Raw genomic sequence first — 23,826 nt, forward strand, 5'->3', positions numbered from 1 at the left:
ATTGTTTTAGATTTTGATTTTGTTACGCTCTATATTTGGATAAGTCTACTAAGAATGCCTATTTAAACATCACTACCTCATCTTTCTCGAAGTGGTAACCACACCTCAATGGCCTACGAATACATTCAGGTAGAAACGGGAACAGACTATCATAGAATGGTATAAGGTACTTTCTTTTCACCTCTCCAGGCTTTTTGTAACCTGCAATAATAACAAAGATTGATAACTAATCTCAAAATTATTTGTTTCAAATAATTCTATTTTTACCAAATCTGAGTTTTGTTCTGCTTTCACATGTAAAAGATATACTACAGAAATATATGAATGCGTTTATCGAAGCTTTTAAAACGATGGATATATTTCGATATGCAGCTTTTCATTACATTTTTTTCAGTAAATTATTGAAAAGTTAAAAGTAAAATATGTTTCAAATTCATAGTGTCACTGACAAATATCAATAATGTTTTTTAGTCGGAGAAATTAGTATAATTTGGCTAAAACCATTGACAAAACATGAATCTTAAATTCTGACTATTAACTACGCCATTCAGAACTGCATATACCACTTACCGGTAACTCCTTTAAATACAAAGAAAACAAAGTAATTAAAATAGTTTTTCCCAGAAGTACTGTAATCGTTCATATCATATTTATCAACACTTGGGGGATATTAAATCAAGATCACAATGACTGACTTTTTTCAAATTTATAAAAGACATGCTACATCCATTTACCTGTGCAAAATGAAATGATAGTGCCGTATATCATTACTTGCATAACACCAATTCCACCAAACCACTGGTATGACACCATAAATATCCGTCTAAATCCTGTTCTGAAGTGCACATGAGAAACATTAAGCAAACCATAGAGATGTAGTCAAAATCTGGATGAAAATAAAGTTACATAATTTGAACTTACCATCTTTTATTTTACATTGAAAAGCAGGTAATGAGAGCACGTATAAATTGCTATGCAGCTAATTGAGCATTTACAGCATTTTGTAACAGTTCAAAATGTATCAATTATTCACAGAACGACGTTAGGAAGCCTATGACTCTGTCTTGAAAGGATTGGTGCTACATGATATAATCGCAACAATAATTCAAATGAAATGAAACGAGATATATAGACCATTTGTCCTGAGCAAGAATGCAGTATGTATTATTGAAGTCATAGTAAATTGTAATCGCATTTCCGCTTACACGACAAAATTGTACCTACGGTTCTGCAGTGCCTTGTGCAACAGTCTCTACAGTACCCATTGAGCTTGCTAAAGTCGACATTGTTGACGTGAAATTTGCAAGTGTAGACATTGTCGTGTTGTTAGCCATTGTCATATTGGCTACAAAATTAATAACTTCTACCGCTGGGCAAGAGTCGACCGGTCCAGGTGGAAGCCTTGTGTTCTTTACCGCGCCTTTCGTTGTCATTTGTCCGATTGCAAGAATAAAAGTCACAATGGCTGACAAGACGGTTCCCCAAAATCCTCCCTGGAAGTTATATTTTGCATGTTATAATAATAGTGGTTCTAAAAATCACATAACATAAGTAATTGGAGGGCCATGCCAAATCAAAAACATTTTCAATGCATCAATATTGTCTAATAGCCTACTACAGTTGATGACATTGTGTAAAGGAGATATCGCCTGAACAAGAATAAAATGTCGGACCAAATTAACAAAGGGAATAATTCTGCAAAGAAACGGTTATGATTCTTGCAGAATGCATCTTTCATCGTTGACATGATAGTTTTGGTGACAAAAGTTATATGAATAAATTTAGTAACAGGGGATAATTCAAACAGTATGCTAAGCAGTTGCTGTTATTTGGGAGATAACCAAACAAAGGGTAAGCAGAATAGAGTAATGGTTCTTGTACAAATCACTAACTATCCATGTACTCTGTGTGAAATTTCAACATAATCCCTTTAATAGGTTTGCAGTTATTCGCCGGACAAAATTGTTATAAGTAGTCTTAATATAGGAAGATAACAGGGTATAGTTATGGTCCTTGTACACTTCGCCTTGCTGTCTTCTATCTTTGTATGCAATTTGAATAAATTCCCTTTCAGCATTTTAGGGTTATGATCCGGACAACTAAATTTCATAAAGGAAGATAATTCAAAACGTAGGCATGGTAGAGTTATACTAGTAGCTCTTGTACAGTGTTTTCTTTTCTCGACGTCCTCTGCCATTGTGTGACAATTAAAAAAAATATTTTAAATAGTTATTGCCCGGACAAGACATTGCATGGATATGGAGAACAGACAGACAGATGAACAGAATAATTACCATAAGGCATCACATGAATTATGTCTGCGAATGTTTACTTTAACGTTTAACTTAAAGATATATGTATATACACTATTTCATGAGACGTAATACAGCCGCAGCGCTGCAATTTATTCATAACAAAAACCTTACTAGAGGTGCAATGTGCAATTGAAGAACCCACACGCGCAATTGTACCAAAAGATATATTGCAGTTGTTCCAATTTTCTCTATTGAAATGCAATTTATTCATCATTTGCATGCGCAGATCTTAAAAGTGTTGAAAGTGCAAATTAGAAACGAAATTCAGTAATCTACAAGTATTATGGGAAAAAAATAGAAATTCTTATTGCTAGAATAAAAAAAAATATGTGAATAGGCATGCAAATTAACAAACAATATTCTGAATCTGATTAAACCACAATGTGCACGTATATACCTTAGCATTTCCCCAAGGACAAAATGCTCCAAACATAAACAATCCACTTAAGGGTCCACCAAATGCTGATAAAAGACTTCCGGTAATCTGTTAAATGTTTTCAGAAAGAAAGGTTTTGTAATCTTTCAAGAAAATGTATTTTGTACATGAGTGTAGAAGTAAAGAGTTTTTCGTGTAAAATTATAGGTTTTATCATTATATTGTGCAGTGCCATGCCTAATGCATTTACATCCAGATATAAAAAAGTTACTCGACCAAACATATAAACATCATGTTAAATCTACTCCAGTTTTGTTTTAATAAATGATGTAGATGTGATAAGAACCAGATTCTGCTTATTACATGAAAATAAGCCCGAAAGATTGGTACAGACTTTATGAATATTATGAACTTATTGCAATTTACCTGAATTAATGTACCACCTATCATGGCAATCATAAATGCAACAAACACCGCCAGCCCGCCAAACACGACAACTGGAAAACACGTAAGTATACTGTAAGGTATTTATTCACTCTACACCGAAAGAAATAAAAAGCTTTGGGAAATGCATGATGATAATAGCATAGGTCGTAATAAAGGACTTTCTAAGGTCACGAATACTAGTCCACTGATATAAGCCGTACCGTACTAATCCAAAAACGTCACGTAACCATTCCTGGGAACCTTTTGTTATTTTCTACCAATATCTTAAAAATCAGACAGATCATTGTATAATATGCTTTTACGTTAAACAAATTTTATAGATCATATCTAGCTGTGTTTTTCAAAATTTATGTAAATCCATCCCCAGAAGATCAATTTTCCAGTCTCGATGGAAAACATCAGCATGTAGCACGAAATCAGTTTGAGACAGATTAAAAAGATAATAGCAGAGATCATGTAATGACAGAATAATCCATTTTATACCAGATAGCTTGGAAAGCAATGTAGCCTTGAACTCCGACATGGGCTTTACGTGAGGTTTCACAAGATCTGTCCAGAACAAAGCTGAAAGGCTACTTAATCCAGAGGATAATGTACTGAAATAGGGCAATGGTATAAAAATTAAGAAGTCCAACAACAAATCGAAACTATATACACACTTACTTACATGCATACATACATACATACATACATATATCACTCCGGGAAAACTACGTTCCAACGTAAGTCATGTCTCAACTATATCATGTGACATATCTCAACGATGTCTGGTTACGGTATCGCTCAATATCACGCGTCTTACTTAATTTTCATATATAATAATTACTTTGATTAAATTTTCTTGTGTCTTTGCATGAACATGTATTCAAGTTTTAAAAGAAATCGCATAAATGGATTAAAACATTTAGATTTTAAAAACAGTCGTCTGTTACTTGAGAAAATAGAAGTATTTTGCTATTTTCCAGAATAAAAAATATACTTCACGTTTTCAAAAACAATACTTAAAGACAGTCAATGATCGATTGAAGGCAATGTCAGTTTTAATCTTAGAAAGATATTTCTGCAACTGCTTTATCATAAACAGGCAATATTTATTTAATATCATGTTCCTCACTCTAACCGATGATGTTACTAACTCTAAACGCGACATAGGGAAGCGTTACTGACACTCATCGAAGTCTTGCGGCTAGTGAGTGAGTGAGTTAGGTTTTACGGCGAATCGACACAGTCTTGCGGCTAAACACATTACTTATATTCGAGTAAAATATACCAGCAAGTCTAAGTGTGACTGAAAATCAGATTTTGTTCAAAGTGTGTAGTATTTTCTATCCGGTTTTCCGTTTAACGGTTTCCTCAAGATATCTTAGTCAAAATGAAAGCAAAATGTACGCGGTTGACTTATACTATTGCATGCGCACACTTTAATTATAATTAAGTCTGCAAACAGATCTTTTTGAAGCACATACGCAACGAAGCAACATAAAGTGATGTAATTGTAGGGTACATTTGTATCGAGAAATATGCACGCTTCTACAGCAGAAATACTGAGCAACTTTAGGAAGAATGAATGCATATTTCTCGATGCAAATCTAATGACCTATTTATAATTACTACACGTGTATTATTCATTATATCAATGATATAAATTTTGTTCCTTAGTATGGTGGCCGTTTGCGACCATTTTAAACCCGTGGGACGTTTTATTGTTTTTGTATATAATGTCGCGGGCAACTTACAGATCCGCGAGATTTTCTGCAAATATCGTACAAAATGTCGCCAGGAACGTATAAACCGCGATATTTTATGATAGTTGCTGGAAACAGCAAGGAACATTTTGGCTTCGGTGGCCGGTACCGTCCATGGTTTGACTCCACATTTTATCTCTCGTTAGTCTATCAAAAGTCGAGGAACAGAAAACAAATCTGCGACATCTTGCAATTATTGTAGAAATCCTACAAAATGTCAAGGGTAAAAATTTAGTTGCGACTTTTTGTTCCTCAACAACGGTCTCATAAACTGTCCCAGCGAATAATGGCGAGTTTAGCGAGTGATTTGAGTGAGTAGCAGTAGCAGCAGTAGCAAAAACGTGAAATAGGCAGTGGTAGTAGCAGCAGTAGCAGTAGCAGCAACAGCAGAAGCAGTAGCAGCAGAAAGAGATGCAGTAGCAGTAGCAGCAGCAGTAGCAGAAACAACAGGAGCAGTAGCAGCAGTAGCTATAGTAGCAGAAGCAGCAGTAAGATTAGCAGTAGTAGCAGTAGCAATGATAGCAGCAGTAGAAGCAATAGCAGCGGTAGCAGTAGTACCAATAACAGCAACGGCAATAGTAGCAGAAGCAGCAGTAGGATTTGCAGTAGTAGTAGCAGCAGCTGCAGCAGTTGCAGTAGCAACAGTAGCGGTAAAAGCAGTAGCAGTAAATGCAGAAGGAGAAGTAGCTGTATTATCAGTAGCAACAGTAGCAATTGCAGCAAAGCAGTAGCAGGGTAGCAATAGAAGCAGTAGCAGTAGATGGAGTAGTAGCAGTCATAATAGAAGTGTAACAGAAGCAGTACCGGCCGTATCAGAAGCAGCAGTAATAGCAGTGTAGTAGTAGTAGTGGTAGTACCAGCAGTATCAAAAGCAGCAGTAGCAGTAGTTGCAAAAACGTGAAATAGGCAGTAGCAGCAGTAGCAGTAATAGCAGCAGTAACAGTAGCTGCGGTAAAAGCGAGATTTAAATTTTTCTTACGTAGGACTTAGTAACTCTTATGCAGGAGATAGTCCCACGAAGGAGAAGTAGCACACTAGCAAATACGTGTAATCGACAGTAGAAACAGCAGCAGTAGCATTAGTAATAAAATGTGTGCTATTGCTTCTGCTACTACTGCTATTACAATTACTCTACCGTTGTTGTTGCTGCTGCTGCTGCTGCTGTTACTGCAATTGCTTCTATTGCTACTGCTGCTGCTTTACTGTTGCTTCTGCTACTGATACTACTGTCACTGCTGCTAGTGCCGATTTCAAGTTTTTGTCACTGCTACATTTCAAAATCGTTATAAAAAGTACACGAAGAACTTTTTAGTTCATGTGTATTGATTGACGGCGTACGCATGCATTAGTTATTACGTGTTCTTACGTGAACACGGACTATTTAATGTGTGAACGTATAAGCTATTTTGAGTCGATTTAGTAACATTAATGAAGCGTTTTACGTCACTCTGATAAAAGATATTAAGGTCCGTGGTGACGAAGGCCCTAGGTACCCCACTGAACATTATTTCATATACGTACGGACGTCTTGGTAGAGCAAACGACCTACTGTAAGCGTACTGGATGGCTTTCTTACATGAAAATCCCACACTCAAAGCTTAAGTTCAAGCACATAATTGAGAGGGCAAGTGATTCGAAGTCAGCGACCACTGACCTCGGAGGTCTTTCACGTTATTACTTACTACGGGCACACAGAATGTACAGTGCCAATTTTAATGATTTTTGTAAAATTCGTACAAAATCCTATTATAGATCTTGCGGATCATACATTAACTCTAAAAGAAGATCTTTTTTAAAGGAATCTATCGCAACAAAACAAAATCTTTTCACAAGAAATACGGGGTAAATGTTAAACTATACGTGGCCTTAGTAAAATCAAAAGATCACATTAATTGTAATTTTTTTAAAAAGCAAAGGATTAAACAGACCTAGTAAAATAGCGAAATGATCACGAATAAATACTTGAGTCACTGCGAACATAGATTGGAGGGAAGAAATAATGATTAAATGAGATTGTTGAAAAGTAAAATTATTTTTTTTATTTTCTTTTTTTTTTATTTGAGAAAGGGACACAGTAAAATGAAAATTTGTCTGAGATTAAAATAAATGCTTATATTTGCATGACTTTCAATTCAAACAAAGGAAAGGGGCGATACAGTAAAACGACAAAGTAAAAGAAATTCGAGTAACTGCACGACTTTTATGAATTTAGTTTGAAAAAGATAATTAAAAAGGTATGCAATAAACTGCATAAGTATGGCGTTTCGTAGCAAAACACAGGTTTCGTGAATTGGGAGATGAAAACAACCCAAAAAAATGAATTGTTCAGGAAATGCGCGTGTTAAAAAGGAAGAGGAAGACAGAAATGCATTAAAGTATAAAATCAAAAAATTGTAATGTTCTTCCAAGTATTGAAACCTTACATGTTCTCAGCCCACTTTTAACGTAAAATGTAAACATTGAAATGCATAACATGTATACACTTTTTTTAAAACTGAATGTACGAGTAATGTTTCAGCTGAACGCCACTATTGTGTAGGAGTCACCGTCAATGCTTACAACATTCCATGGTATTTAAATTAAAAGGAAGTATTTCTATAGCGGACATCTGAAGATTCTTCTTTCTATTGTAAAGCATTAACTTTACGTTTTAATTTTCATGCTGAAATTGTATATAATTGTATGCATCCATTTCAAATAATTTTACACCTATAATGTGAAAATGATAACGACAACTGAGCCGTACCATGAGAAAACCAACATAGTGGGTTTGCCACCAGCATGGATCCGGACCAGCATCCGCACAGTCTAAGTCAGGATCAATGTTGTTCGCTAACGATTTCTCTAAATTGCAATAGGCTTAGACAGCGATTAAAATGGTTTGTGAAAGGGAAACTTAACAAACGGGACGGCTTAACGGCATGCCCCTAACTTTAGACTATTTGTAGTGTTGTTTATTTTAAGGTTATGAACTTAGGTTAAGGTGTATGTTTGGGGATATAATAAATGATTTATGCTCATTTGAGAGAATCGAAATAGAGCATAATTTTGTACCTTGCTCAGACATCATCCAATCATTTATGTAAGTGTCCAAAAAATGGTCTCGACGTAAAGAGAAAATGTACATACGAATTTTCTACAATTTAAAATGGTGATTATAATGTTAAGACTTTGCAACACTGTATGTGAGACGTTGTCACATATTGTCCGTTATCGTTGCGGCCTTGCAACATTTATGTAGCTTACAAAAGTTTATTTGTAGCTAGTTCATTTTATCTTTCAAAATTCTGTAAATAGCTAATACTGCTTCCATACATTAAACTCATCTTTTCAGTTATGAAAACGTAGAATCAATGCTTTAATTGCATATAAAATTGAATCAACAAGGTCATACGGAGCGACACCGTAACATTGTCGTTGAGATATGTCACATGAAATCGATGAGACTTGACTTACGTCGGAACGTAGTTCTCCTGGAGTGTACATAGACGGAGAAAGAAAATATTGTTTTATAATACTTTTTATGTAGAACTGAAAGCGAAATAGCAAATTACAATGTTCACAGAACCATCACGTGTGTGCGTTCGTCCGTGCGTTCGTTCGTTCGTATGTGTGCGTAAATCTACCTAAATCTGACGGTATTATTATATCAATTAAAGACAACAATTTCCGAGTTAAAACACGAACGCCGAGAACTACAGCTAAAGAGGTATACAAATGTACCCAATGCATTGTGCTATTGCAATTAAATAAATGTGTTGGTAATAACTCATGGTATGAAATAACTAAAGTATTCAAGCATTTTATTTTAAAGAGAACTGAAACATTATTTTGAAGCATGCCAACAGAAACCGTAATACAGTGTTAAATAAATATAACTAGGACCTTAACAATAAAGATATGTAATTAATTTAAGACATTTTCAACAAATAATTTCGTATCAGTTTAATAATGAGCCGTGCCAGGGGAAAACCAACATAGTGGCTTTGCGACCAGCATGGATCCAGACTAGCCTGCGCATCCGTCAGGATCCATGCTGTTCACTAACGGTTTCTCTAATTGCTATAGGCTTTGAAAGCGAACAGCATGGATCCTGACGGATGCGCAGGCTAGTCTGGATCCATGCTGGTCGCAAACCCACTATGTTGGTTTTCTCATGGCACGGCTCAATTCATTTCATGGAAACAATTACCTGAGTGATGCACTGAAGAGGGAAGCCATGAAAAGCCCTGGCATTCCTTGTAGGTTTTTGAATATGTCCATGACCATATACGGAACTATCTATACCAAAAATAAATAATCGATAAATGTATTTATATAGTGTTTTAATGTACATATATTAGTCATATCAGTATTTGCAACTAAATATTCAGTGTTGTTCATTTTGCAGTGTCAAGGAAATTGTGACATATAAGTAATGTAAACCGGGATCCTTATACATCAATTCTCTAAAACTGAAATTTAGACTTAGTAACACAAACGCGCACTTAAGCGAATATTTACTTTTAAAGGTTTTGCAACGTTCTTGTCATGTCCTGTGGCTATACTGGCACCAACCGGTTGTGAAATATTTGATAAAGAATTTATACGTTAATATTGCTAGTATAAAAAAGTATTTCAAAGTTAAGTCAATATATCAGACTTGGAAGATATCAACAATATATCATACGATAGAAATAATATACCTGATTTGGGTTTGTGATTTGTTTTGACTTGAGAGGGTCACATCCAAGAGTATCATAGTACGCATATGCAATGACCCCTTCTATACCTGCCAAGGTCAAGGACAAAAAGAATCCAGGTGCAACAAACATCAACACCCTGAAAATACAACAAAACGAAAATGATTTTATGACTTAAGCTTAGAATATTTACCGATACAGGTAAATTAATTACCATTTCATAAAGCCTGGGTAATAAACAAATAAAAAACCGTCGGGATCACAAAGCAGGACAGTACATACACCTTCAGCTCCATCATTGTGTGGGAATACGAGTGTGTATTTGTGCACAATTTACCGATTATAAGCTGATTATGTTTGTTTTACCCTCGTTGTCTATTTGTTTTACTTTCTTTCTTTTTTTTTTATACATACATATTACATCTGCTACATATTTTACCCATACAAACATACATTGCGATTACGGGACAACGTTCTCGAATCGTAGCTAAGCCATTTGGTTATAAAGTCAGTCAGGTCATTCAACTGTGGAGATGTGACTACGTGATATTTAATAAATTTGCAAGACATTGCTCTCAATACCGTGTTCCTCCGAACACAAACGTATTCTTTGATTGATGAACTTTCACGAACAATAGAATTTAAAAAATGAATAACTTAGAGTAATAGGGCATTTGACTGCCGAGTTCACAATCGTTTAAGCATACATATAATTTTTACATGACCCCTTATATAAATTGCCTGTCCTTAGTTTTGGCTGTTGACTAGTCTATAGTATATCACTTAATTTTGCTAGGCTTAAGGACCAAACTTCAAAAAGAATAATTATGAAAGAAATTTTATCTCTGATGTCATGTTATAAAACGCTATATGAATGCCATACCGGGAACCTATGTAGCAAGAGTATGACATATATCATTTAAAAACAAAAGGCTCCTGGGGCGGAGTGATTAATGTCGCTGACCTTGTATTACATGCCGCTCATCGATATTTGGGTGTAGAAGTATTGATGTGAGGATGTCAGCCAGCTGGCTTACGGAAGGTTGGTGGTTCTAACCAGGTGCCAGTCCATGTCTGAACACGGAGAGTCACCACCACAAAAAAAGCTGGAAATTGACCAAATTGTGTCTATGTGACTCTAACCCCTTTGCAAAAATATTTTTAAAGAAAACACATTAAATATTACATGAAATGATATAATATGATATAAAGACTTAAATAAAATAAAGTATTTAATTTATTACTTTCTAGCTGCGTCAACAGTTGGTGTGGAACTGATTCTCTGTATGGAAGACTGGTTAAAGACGAGTCCGAAGCCACGTATTATGCTTCCAACAAACAAGCTCCAGAACGTGTGCCTTATCGTGGGATCTGGATCAAAGCTGTTAAAAGACATGACAATTTATACGAAAAGAAAGCAACCAGCAAAAGTGTTTATGTTTTGAAAAGTTAATTAGACTTTAATTCCTAACATTCTTCACTTTATGCACTAATTCAAATCGCAATGATGAGATTGCATTGTAAGAATATTTTGTTCGTAGTATTGTTAAATTATAAGTTATATCTTTTAAAAAAGCCTCTTTTTTATATAAATCATTTTCTTTGATTTCTAAAACAGCTGATGTACTGTCATTATTTAATTTTTGAAGTTGTATTCAATTTATCACTAAATCATTCTTACTTAAATATATTGACTCGTCCTTTCTCATACGCTATTTCCCATGTCTTGCCTATACCACCTATTTGCATTGTACCCTAAAAAGAGTTTAAAATAAAATTTGATTGTTTAACAATGTTTGCACCAAGTCATCTTCGAAAATACAAACTATTGTTGTCTTTACGACAATCAATAAAATAATGTTTTAATTAAAGACGATTATACCTTGACAAGACCTAAAACCTAAACATTACCATAGAAATTTTGTATCGCCTGAAGCGAAATTACGTTACCTTCTTAAAATTTAGACACCTAAAACAATTACGTTACCTTTATGAGAACTGCAAAAAAACCAGCAAACATCACTGCACATTGAAACACATCCGTCCAGATTACGGCTTTTAAACCACCCTGTGAAATTGTAATTTACCTTAAAGATGACGTCACTGGTTATTATTATTTACAATATTTGAATTTATATCGAGAAAAAACATTATTTTAACGTTTATCTTGTTATTGCAAATATACTATATTAATCGTACAATGTAATGGTGCGAAGTGCACCCAGTCATAATTTAACAAAACATGTTAAAATATATCCAAAATAATATCGGAATCAGCATTCAAAGACAGTAATTTCCAAACATGTTTTCTTTTAATGCTAAAGGGCCCTAAGTTTGCAGCTGATATGTATGGAGCCAAGTAAAGAGAGAAACCAAAAAAAAATACAGTCGTTCACTTGGCCGCTGTAGGATGTGCAGCAATAAATCAAAATGTATATTCACCAAAAGTATGTGTGAAAAAAAAAATGGAAGGCAATCAATGAATCGAAGCACTGGGGATCGCTTCACGATACATGATAGATACAGACGCGGCTGACAATATCCAGCGCATGACTATTACCACGTGGAAAAGATATATTTGAAAGCCGGCTTACAACATAAAGTGTACTTACAATAGAAGTGTATATGACTGAGGCAGCGGCTACCGACACTATGGAACCCCACTGTGGGAATCCGGTGACTGAAATATGTAGTAGGTGATATGTAAACGGTTACCTAATGCTGTTAAATCTTGAAAAAGTACTGCGAGATAAGACTACATTCATTGTATTTGTTTTTATAACAATGCTTTATATCCTTCAGTCGGACACGCATAAAGGTGACCTGCTGGTAATATCATCTTAACAAATGAAATAATATCATCTTAACAAATGAAATATGTGCTGTAACGGCTTTTAAATATATCCATATTATACGTGACTGTTATAATAAATCAAATAATAAAAGCTGGAAACCGAAGCTAACACAAAATGTAAGATTACATGTTATTGAGGCGTATATACTGTAAAAGTACTGATATTCGTGGGAGATTATATTTTAGATTTTGAGGTAGTGTAAATTCACGGATTCAAACCCTAACGAACAAATAAAATTACCATTCATTTTGTCTACAAAATTTTAGTTCCATAAATTCATATCCCCGTGAAATAACAGATTTGAACAAAAAACACGAAATTCCATGCCAGTAAAATTAAATGATTTTACAGTATGTTAATAGAAAAGGAATATTAAAAGCAACAGCAAATTAGCCATAACCGTTATAGTACCTCCTTCAAGCGCTATAGCTGGTCCAAATAAAACGATCCCCATATACGCAGTCTGCAAAGAAACTTTGACTAAAAAGTATTTTCTTTAGAAAAAAAAACCAATACATTAAACAATTTAAAATTCCCGATTTTCATTTTTAAAATTCAAATGTACAGTACGTTGTGAAATTATCATGATTTTATTCATTAATCACAATATTAAACTAGCCATATAATCTACACGTTGAACAACGCCGTGATTGTATATTAGTATTTATTTTTGACTGTATAATTCACTTTGATTGCAATAATATTAACTTAACTAGAGAGAAAATAAACCACTTTCCAAAATAATTTTTCTTTCGCTGTTTTCCTAGTAATAGAAAGAGTAGGGGTTCACGAGAATAACCTCATTATTCTCGTGAACCCCAACGCTTTCTGTTTTGTATCATGGTCTGCCAATATGAACAACGCATTCGGCTATTAATTCGATTGACAAGTTAACGGTGGTGCTATCACGTGACAAGCATACTCTAACTGAAATATGTAAGCGGGACCTAAGACACGTTCTCCAACTTAGCATGTTAGGGTACGGCTTATAGCCACGTCTCTTCCTCAGTTGAAGAATATTACAGACAGAAGTTAACAGTTATAATGATACTGCAGGTAAACCATAATACAAAACATGTTAAAGTTCGTTCAAAGTATTGTGTTTCTGTAATAGGAATGATATGACTGTGTCTGGCAACGAAAATTCTTACATAACTCAACATTCCAAGAACTGTGCCCAGTATTCGAACAGCATGTGAGTCAAATCTCAGTTCAAGATACTGAAAACACAAAAAATCATAATTTCATATCATCGTGTATTCATTACAATATATTTTAATTTTTCATACGCATCAATTAATTTCTTATGCCAATGCATGTATATTATACCAACTTTATATACATTTGTATGCATATTATGATATAATACGTTTATTTTTTAGTGTATTATGTTTAAGCCTTGTCTGTTTACTACAAATAATTCACAAGACTTACATTTGAACTCCGCTCTTTACTTGTTGTTTAATGATCACAAGTCATGATTCTAAATTATAGTTTGCCTTAATATTTCCCACTATAATGTCAAAGGCAGAAAATGCTGAGAAGTTGCTCAGTCATTTTATCAACAGTAATTTGTAACCTAGGCAACGACGATAAAACGAATTATTTCAGAATTGGACAATTTTACATTTCACTTGATCAACAGGTATTTATCTCACCAATAGAAGATTCTAATTGTTACCTCATATGCGCTGGTTATCTTCAGTGGGTGGACAAGGGGAACCACTATCACAATAGATAGGATGTTGGCAATGAAGAATCCCAGATTTCCCATCAGCCATTGTAAACCGTACACGTACACCTAGAATGTGTATACCAAACATGTCAGTAATACAATATAGAGCAACTGCAGCAAATGTACAGTCAATGTTTTATTGTATTATATATCATTAAATAACAAAGCATTACTGAGTTGTAGTGTTTCGCCGTTTCATAACAGAGCCTTTATTTATATAATGCAGTTTATTTTGAAATATTTTATAATCATCTGCATAAATTATACAAAGTACTTGTGATGAAAGGCAAATTATAATTGTACTTTTTAATCATTGTAAAGAAGCAACCACGTAGCGAGCTTAAACATTTGTCTTATCGGTTCCTGTAAAACTTTCAGTTCAGTGTTTTCTCGCATATCTGTCGTGAAAAAGTCATTTAAAGGGTCTGATAGCGTCTCAGAAGGATTACAAGTACATGACTGTGTTTTTACTGAATATCATATATAATAATGCTGTCGTACATATCACTTTTTCACAAACGCTTAATGCACGCAAACACGCACGTGCAAACGCACGCACGTGTGTCAAATACATTATTGTTTTCATAAACTATCGATTACCTCTGCTGGGGTTCCAAGCATCATTATAGATGATTCAAACGACACCATCAGGGATATAGCAACCGGAAGTATAGCCATTTGCCGATTTCCAACGAAGTACTCCGAAGTTGTTCGTTGTTTTCCGCCAGATAATGCATAGTACAAGCCGATACCTAACGAAATTACAATAGTAACGGCGAAGATGCAGTAATCTGCGATATGGAACGTGTGATCCGGATTCACCATGGCGACGGTCTGAAATCATTGAGGAACTTGATACTTTAAACGAAGAAATTGTATAACCTTTTCTTACACTGCGTTAATAAAGCATTATTAGTGTAATACACACCTATTTTTATTTTGGAGAAAAATTGTACTAACCAACCACAACAACAGTCTTAATTGCTGTGGGGCAGCCGTAAAACGTCTCCCTCCCCCCTCCCTACTTGGACGCTAGTGTTGTTACTAGTATATGTTATGGTCCTTTGGAATCAGGAAGTCCATTCATTGGTAATAGATAATATAATTTCATTTTAGCCGGCGGTAGGGGTTTTGGCGTGATAAAAGTTGCGCATTTCAGGACCTATCATGAACAACAGACTAAATTAAATACGAAACCGGGACTTCTTTTAATTTGTTCGGGTGTTATATATAGGATCGCCATGTAAACTTTATTATACTTTAAGAATTAAATCTTTAACAAATGCCCAGAAAAAAGCATAATATGTCATTTTATATGTTTTTTTAAGCTTGTGAAACTAGAGAATAGATATTCACCTAATTCACAGTTAGAGACAGGTTTCAACTGTAAATGATCGGGTGATTATAACTTTTTTGAGGTCAGCACAGAGAAAAATATTTGACGTCTGATTAATTTAAACTTGAAAGGAAAAAACATCCCTTTTTACGTACAAGCAGAAAATGTAAAAGGTGGTACAAGATTTCACATATCTATTTGCAAAACACTTCAAATATCATACTACATTCAATGACATTAAAGTATTACTCATAAAAATTCTATTATATACCCAACGTCAGAAATACAGCATGTATGCCACTAAGAAATATAAAACCTTGTACTCAACTCTAGTCGTAGACCACAAAATTACTCAATGATGGGACTACTTGTTTTAGCTGTGACGTTCCATGCTTCAGAAAGTTCACCGTTTTTACCCTTACCCTGCTAATTTTCTATAATGAACTTGTCCATCTTGCAATTTGGACAGTACAATTAACTGTTAAAAGGGGTGCACACCAAAACGTTACTGACCGAATAGTGAACATTGTACACTGGTCGCAAAGGCAGAATCAACCGTGTTCAGCGTGAGAAGGGTTAAGTCTTATTTGTCTAAAATTATCGTCAGTTTTGGCTGAAAGGTACAGGTATATAATATGATGATCAGTAAAACACGACCTTGATCCACTTTTATGCATTCGGCTCTATCCGGTTCACACTCGGAACAAAGCGCTTCTTGGGATGTTATGATGATACTATTGTATATTATCATAATGATACCATTTTAAAACTTCTGTAACATCTTGTGACTGTTTTCTTAATGAATGTTTCATAAATCTCAGTGTAGCTGCTGGTCCATTGAAATTTCCAAAGATATGTTATTTTAGATATTGTACAGCAAACTTATAAACTGCTATAATCTAACAACAGTTAATGCCATATTTGGCATTCATAAGCTTTCGGTTCATAATACTTTTCAATCATTTCAAATGTTTCTATGAAATCTTTGTTTGGAAACTGGTTAAGACTTTGCATCATCTGCATATTTACGGTGGTACTAAAACACACTGGTAAATGGTAATTAAGGCAATCTCACGTCTTTATTTGAGCCGCGCCATGAGAAAACCAACATAGTGGGTTTACGACCAGCATGGATCCAGACCAGCCTGCCCATCCGCGCAGTCTGGTCAGGATCCATGCTGTTCGCTAACAGTTTCTCTAATTCCAATAGGTTTTGATAGCGAACAGCATGGATCCTGACCAGACTGCGCGGATGCGCAGGCTGGTCTGGATCCATGCTGGTCGCAAACCCACTATGCTGGTTTTCTCATGGTACGGCTCATTTATTGTCAGACAGCAAGCAATTACAGATTGATAGTTATTTCTGATTTGGACAATCGTAATGTTTAGCAGAAAGTAAAATCAGCGGAATGCAATCTGGCCAGAATAAGTGTCATTTTTTTTTAAACTGTTCTAAGCACCACCACCCTCCCCCGTCCCCACCACATACACACACACACACACACACACACACACACACACACACACACAATTTGCATTAGCTAGGAATAAATTTGAATTGGCATCTTTCATGTATATTGTCTTCTCAAAAATGGCTGAGTGTAATCCCAATATTGTGCAAAAAGAATGGAACTGAGGTATTCTGACACTGCAGAGGATACAAAATAACAGAAGAATACCATAAAATGACGTTTGTAATATGAGTCTGAAAACATTTCATTAAAAAAACATGCATTATTTTAGGGCACACCAGTTTAAATTGTCCTATTTTAACGTTTACCATGCAAGGTTCATTTGTTTTTGCGTACTATATTAATATTAATATATGTTCTAATTATCCAAATGTATATAAATGAATTATATGTTTTAAAGCTAATTGAACTGTGCTATTGAATAATAAGACAATAGCGTAAAGAGATGTTTTATCAATGTTTTAACAGAATAAAAAACTTAACTGCTTTTTAAAGGTATGCGTTATTCCATTTGATCAATGTTTCTTAAGTATCTATAAACTTGATATATTAAATATTCGTTTTCTGTGGCAATTTTTCAAAATTAAAAACCGGAATTTTGTGATTTCATTATTTTAAGAAAAAAAAACGTGGTAGTATAAAAAACTGGAAATTATGAGGTTTAATACGCCGAATCATCACTAAAAGTATTGTTAGGTAAATCTACTTGAAAAATTTGAAAATTATTTTTCGACAAATAAAATATTAACTGAAACATACCTGTCTTTCAACAGACTAAGCCAAGAGCCATAACACTTATTTTCAAATAAAGCTATAAACTAATAAAATGTAATTTACGCGACAAGTCGAGCATACATACGTAACAGATTCAAAAATTGATACCTCGATGTTCTGCAAGATCCGTTTCTAAATTCTGAAAAATGTCTACCGGATAGACAAATGACAAACACATAAATAAATAGAACAATATTTAGGATGTAAGTGAATAGATTATAAAAGTTTACTGACATATTAATTCAGATCACGTAATTTACAGAAAGTGCGACACTAATTAATTGGAAGTCATTTCATCTTGATTACTGACAATCCAAATTTTCTAAACCTCATAAGTATATGTTATTATCATACTAATATAACATGATCAATCCAATCCCTTACGGATTATAACGTCGTCTTTTTCTCATATAATCATTATACACAATGGTATATTAAATGTTTTGAGGATAGTTCATACTTCGTATTTCATAATTCAGAAGTTAATGTAACGAATTTTTACCATAAAAACACTATGTTTCTTTTAGGAACAATTTATTTAGAATCTGATTGGGCATTTTGGATGTTATGAATACATGTACAATGTTTTACTGCCATACGTATATGTTGTGTCTCATATTTTTAAGTAATGATAAACATTGAAGAGAAATTTACACCACATTATCTGACGTACATTTTCTGTAATTGCTTTAATGTATATTTTTCTCGTCACAAATACGGTATTAAGTAACATATAACAATAATTTTCAGTCCTAGCGCCGTGGTTTGTAAAGCGCCAACAATAAACTTGTTATTTCATTTTAAACATTACTTATTCCTGAATTTCTGAAGAAGTTATGTCTGTTTTCCACTTACAATATATTTTTACATGTTTTATTATTATCATTAATTTGTCTTTTTTGTTTTGTTTATTTTAACAATTTTGCAACTTGTTGGTAGTCGACCCATTCAATTTTGAATAGAACTTTTTCAATATTTTATTGTTAAAATCGGTTTGTAGCATTATTTTCCCCATATTTCGTGGTGTGGAGGATCAAGGTAGTAGGACTACATTGCATGAAAGATATCTAGATTGAACAAATCTAAATTATATTAATTAGTTCATGATAATTTAAATCGCTTAGGTCTCCTCTAAAAGTAAGGCCATGTTCAAATTATTTTGCATTACTCAGATTGGAAATTAAGGAAGAGTTAGATTGAATATGGTTATACAAGACTTGTTGTTAAACTGCTTTTTTTTCACTGACTGAAATATATCATAAAAAAAGAATTTGTAATATTCGCAAGTTTCATTTGAATTTAAGACTGGTTTACTAAAAATACACGTGAAAACAGTAAACAGATGTAGAACTGTACTTCTTTATTTATTTACGTCCAAAGAATATCGAATAGCTTGACGAGAATACGCAGTCAATGGAGATTGCCAGTCCTTTATAAAAAACTTCTAAGGGTTCAGAACATTGATGTTTGGGATGCAAGAGATCTTCTGACAACAGTTTGCAAATCCTGAAATCTGTTAAAGAACAGCTGATATTTATTTTTGAACCCAACAATTGAAGCCAGACATTTTAAATGTGAGGTTTATAATACTTATACAATATTTTCCGCTCTAACGGACAGCGTTAGGAAAATATAAATCAACGTTTAAAAAAAACAGTATTTTTTTAAAAATATAAAACCATTTAACGGAGTCACAGTCTGTACAGAGATAACTAACCCTATTTCTTATCAAAAGGCCGTGACTATAAATGAAAGTGTACTTGTTAATATCACAGTTTTGCTTAATTGTAACAGCAGATTAACCATGCTGTTGCATTAAGTAATCCCATTTCAATATTCTGCCATACTGCAGCTGATCAAACGTAAGCGGATCATAATTGTTTAGTAAGATATATTCAATAATTATAACTGTATGTGTATAATATTCTTTATTCGCGCTACCTTTTGCGTTGAATATTTTACCAACATAGCTTTTCTTCAATTTCTTTCGTAGAATTCTACCTAAATAATGTATCACAATGAAGGCCTTACATTGATAAAAAATTTAAAAATGAACATATTAACACTCACGGACATCAGATGTCTCCATGTGTTGATTATACCCTGGAACAAGCAAACACCATGCGTGTAAATTTAGTTTTCCTTGAAGCAGCACTTGGAAAAACGCAGTCAAAGCCATTCTTCGTAAATCTAGTAACCCACAAAGTACTACTTTTACTAAAGGGGTGTAAAGAAAGTTCGAGCAGGATGTTATTTTACTGAGATGTAAAAGACAGTATGGCAGGTCCATGATATCAATTGTCAGACTACATATGATTTATTACTGGAAAGAGATCAGGGGAATTTATGACATTCGACGATACTATTTCATGCAATCCTGTACGAAAATAGAACCTGTTTTACAGTCTGTAAAAGAACTGTATTTTGAAACTACAGCTGTAGAAGACCTGTGAGTGGAAATATGACGACAGATACAGTTGAAATCTACAGGTGTAAAACATGCAGGTCTCAGAAATACAGTGGTAAAAAATTACAATTGAAAGTTACAGCTGTAAAATGGTCATGTCTCAAAATTACAGCTGTAACGATTTTGGAGGGAAACATGAGTGTCGTCAGCCATCTTTAATTTTCCGACAACAACGGTCAATAGATTTACAACCCAAGGCTTTTCGTGCACTTCTGATATGCACCCTTTTTCTACTAAATGCATTTTGGCGGGATATAGCTGAAATTCACAGAGACACCACATCATCTCAAATATTGGAAATTTAATTGTTATGGAGTAAGTGCAAATGTTTAATTATCTAATATAGTAATGTCATTAATATCTAAGCAGGGGAATACAAGAAGTGAACTTAATGATTTTAATTCGGCAGAACAATACTTTTAATATTCACATGACTTGTAATAACTGTAAAACTGCAAGTTTGAAATACATCGGACAAATATGCTTTTATATTGTCGAGTTTATTATACAGTGCAAACAATATTATCTGTGTGTATACTTGTGTATACTTGGTAAAGTGAAAATGTTGAATGGTAGAAATATATTAATTGTTATGATATTCAGATTTTCTATCCATGTCAACACTTTTAGCTCTAAACTCGAGAATTATATTTTATTGAACTTGTTTATAACTAAATGTTCAGAGCTGCTTTCTCCTTTTAGTTTATCGATTTCCACATCATTAGCATTCATTTTCAAAAGAAAGCGGTCATCAAGAGAATGATTCAACCTCAGGTCTACTTGATTTAGTGTCTCCATAACAATATTGTCATCACTATGCACATGTTTTATGAAAACGACATAATTTTTCTTGCCAATGTGATTGTTTTGCTTTCGGTTGTTCGAAGACAACTCCTGGGGCCAGTTGTTCGAAACTGTAATCGGCTGTTAAACTAACCGCCTGTTAAATTTTGATTCAAAATATTAGGCATGATGGGAACTACTAGTATGATGTTTAAATTTTACTGTAAAGACGTTTTAGTGTTGATGGTTCTTAAATTATAATATGTTTTAATAAGTCTTCTAAAATGTCGAAATGCAACTCGAAAAGTTAATCGACCGTTAGCTTAATCGCCTCTTAAAGTTTCGAACAACTGGGCCCAGATTGCTTTTCGCTCACTAAATAAATATAGACGACATCCATCACTTTGGTATCATTTAGTTTACTGTATATTGTTAAAGGTGTTTCGAAATCGTCATTTGAATTAAATTTAAACATTTAAAAATAATAAAAACAAAATGTTATAGATCCAGACATTATTGCATACCATACAGCATACAGCAGTTTGAAAATATGCGGCTCTTACAGCTAGATCCATTATAAAGTTTTCAATTCGAATATCTGGAAGCAGGTACGTTCTCAGTAAAGAAACATGACATACACAGGATAATTCTAAAGCTTCTTTAATCGACTTGGATATGCAGTTACGTGTATGTTAAATAAAATTCATCATATTGTACATCTTGTATCACTTTTGGAATCCATTGACCTGGCAGGCTTTCATAGAATATGGAAAGCTGTTTTGCATAAACTCTGTAGAAAGATCCTTTGGAAGGATAGAATGCAACCAAGCAGAATAATGGCAGACCCTGATTGATTGAGTCTGCTCATGAGAGGTAATGAAATGTGCAATACCTCTCACGCCCCTATCACCGGTTTAAGCGGAACTCTGTTACACATATATTGAATGGGTTCCAAATCTAAAAGCGTGGAAAAAGAAAGGCGTGGTGTCTTGTTTCATTCAAGCTTAGTTTGATTTATTCTACATAGATTTAGATAAAAAATCTCTTTTGTACACGTCATTTACCATTTGCCTTACTTAAATATTTTTTATATTGATGACCCATTGTTTACTGTAAAATCCGTCCTATTTTTGAAACAAACGTACATTTATATCAATAAATTATTTATATTCTTTGTTTTCTAGAAGGTTCCCTCAACAGGATATTAACGTTATTTTAAAGTCTGGTTATTCTGGGTTTTTCTAGAATTATATATCTAGTACGACCTGGTTTTGGGGGACAGTCTTTTGTTTTGTGATCTATGATCGTTCCCAGATCCCAGATCTATGTAACAAAAGCGTGTACCCAGAAACTATTTATATCTTACGGTATCTTACGGAATGAATAGAACTAAGAGAGGATTTATATTCTTTGGATATACTAAATTCAGTTTGGAATCATTGTGAAATATTTGAAAGTAAAACTGCATGGAATTAGATTGGACCAGGACAATTATACTTTACGGCTAGTTTATATCAAAAAGGTATGTGAATTGTTACTTTTTAAAATAAATCGTGTTAGTGTTAATAATTGCTAGTTTGTTTTTCTGTTACCTTTAGTAATTTAAAGTGACAAGAAATTGCAGCCCTTAGACGTAACACACATTTAAAAAGTATTTTCTATATAAAACCAAATGTTAACATCGTACTGTCGTTCCAGCATAGCTTAGGAATACATTAACGTAGAAAAGAGAATAGGTTATCATAAATTTGAAAAAGGTACTTTTTTCACCTCACCCGGCTTTCTATAACCTGCAATGAAAAAAACGGGAACTGCAAACACGACAATTCTTTGAAGCTGGGTCGCTTTGTCTAAATTGTTCCAGTGTAATCGTTGCTAGTTTTCTCTTAATGAGGTGATCTTCATAAATATGCCCAATAGTCCTTGGAATATGTAAATATTTGAAAGAGATAACAGCGAAATCAAAACAAAAAAGGACTCACTGGATCGTTTGAAGGTCATTAAAGAAGGCAATAGTATGTTACAATCAAGTGAAAAGGCTATTAGTGACCACTTTTTGTATATTAAATCGAATTAAATCGTTCTCTGGTCGTTTTGTTTTGACTTTTGTTCGTCAAATATAATCAGACAAAAACAATGTAAATTATTGTTAAGCTATTAAAGTTAATTTCGTTGAGAGTTTAATGAACAGAACATAACTCTATTTCAATACCTTATATATATATATATATATATATATATATATATATATATATATATATATATATATATATATATATATATATATATATATACACACACACACACAGTTTCACAATTAAAATATAAGCACGTCTTGGTCACATGACAAACTCATAAAAGACAAGGATAAATATCAAATCTTAAGAAGAGAAAAAAAACATAAAGCATATTGGAGTCATATTTTGTGTGGCGGGAATAGACGAGTATACCTTGTTGTTATATCAATACAAGCACGGTATGCTATCATACGTTGTGCATATTATACCGAATAAACCCTGAATAACTTATCACCATTGATTTATTCATGCATTGAATTCAGTTGCACTACGGATTTATAAGATGTCACCGTAAGTTTGTTGTTTTATAGTGACTTGTGCACATGGTAACAGAATGAAATAAGGCCTATAAGGCACTTTTTGTTTATGCATTATAACTATAACAAATATTACCCTATTGATCAAAATATATGTCTGACAATGAACTGCGTAATTGAAAACTACCAATGTACCGTCTATATGCAGAGGTACCAAGCCGCCAGGAGACGGTCGCATTTAGACCGTCTTCATGGCAGTACATCTTGTGCTGCATACTGAGCAAC

At 33.8% G+C, this 23,826-nt stretch overlaps 1 protein-coding gene across 1 annotated transcript in view; it reads right to left on the reverse strand.

The window, feature by feature from the left end:
- The window catches only part of LOC123556002 (uncharacterized), a 37,981-nt gene extending 20,050 nt beyond the window's left edge, over window positions 1-17,931 (reverse strand). The window contains exons 1-17 of the mRNA XM_053547066.1: window positions 17,846-17,931; window positions 14,756-14,989; window positions 14,102-14,221; window positions 13,572-13,640; window positions 12,832-12,883; window positions 12,178-12,245; window positions 11,553-11,633; window positions 11,247-11,320; window positions 10,810-10,947; window positions 9,569-9,704; window positions 9,076-9,164; window positions 3,622-3,734; window positions 3,118-3,188; window positions 2,713-2,799; window positions 1,225-1,493; window positions 735-835; window positions 77-201 (exon numbers count right to left, since the gene is read on the reverse strand). Of these exons, the coding sequence (XP_053403041.1) occupies window positions 77-201; window positions 735-835; window positions 1,225-1,493; window positions 2,713-2,799; window positions 3,118-3,188; window positions 3,622-3,734; window positions 9,076-9,164; window positions 9,569-9,704; window positions 10,810-10,947; window positions 11,247-11,320; window positions 11,553-11,633; window positions 12,178-12,245; window positions 12,832-12,883; window positions 13,572-13,640; window positions 14,102-14,221; window positions 14,756-14,980 (1,818 nt within the window). The 5' untranslated portion in view covers window positions 14,981-14,989; window positions 17,846-17,931. The remainder of the gene's footprint in view (window positions 1-76; window positions 202-734; window positions 836-1,224; window positions 1,494-2,712; window positions 2,800-3,117; window positions 3,189-3,621; window positions 3,735-9,075; window positions 9,165-9,568; window positions 9,705-10,809; window positions 10,948-11,246; window positions 11,321-11,552; window positions 11,634-12,177; window positions 12,246-12,831; window positions 12,884-13,571; window positions 13,641-14,101; window positions 14,222-14,755; window positions 14,990-17,845) is intronic.
- Between the last annotated feature and the right edge of the window lie 5,895 nt (window positions 17,932-23,826).

The sequence above is a fragment of the Mercenaria mercenaria genome, chromosome 7 (genome assembly GCF_021730395.1).
Source record: "Mercenaria mercenaria strain notata chromosome 7, MADL_Memer_1, whole genome shotgun sequence".
NCBI classification, from domain to species: domain Eukaryota; kingdom Metazoa; phylum Mollusca; class Bivalvia; order Venerida; family Veneridae; genus Mercenaria; species Mercenaria mercenaria.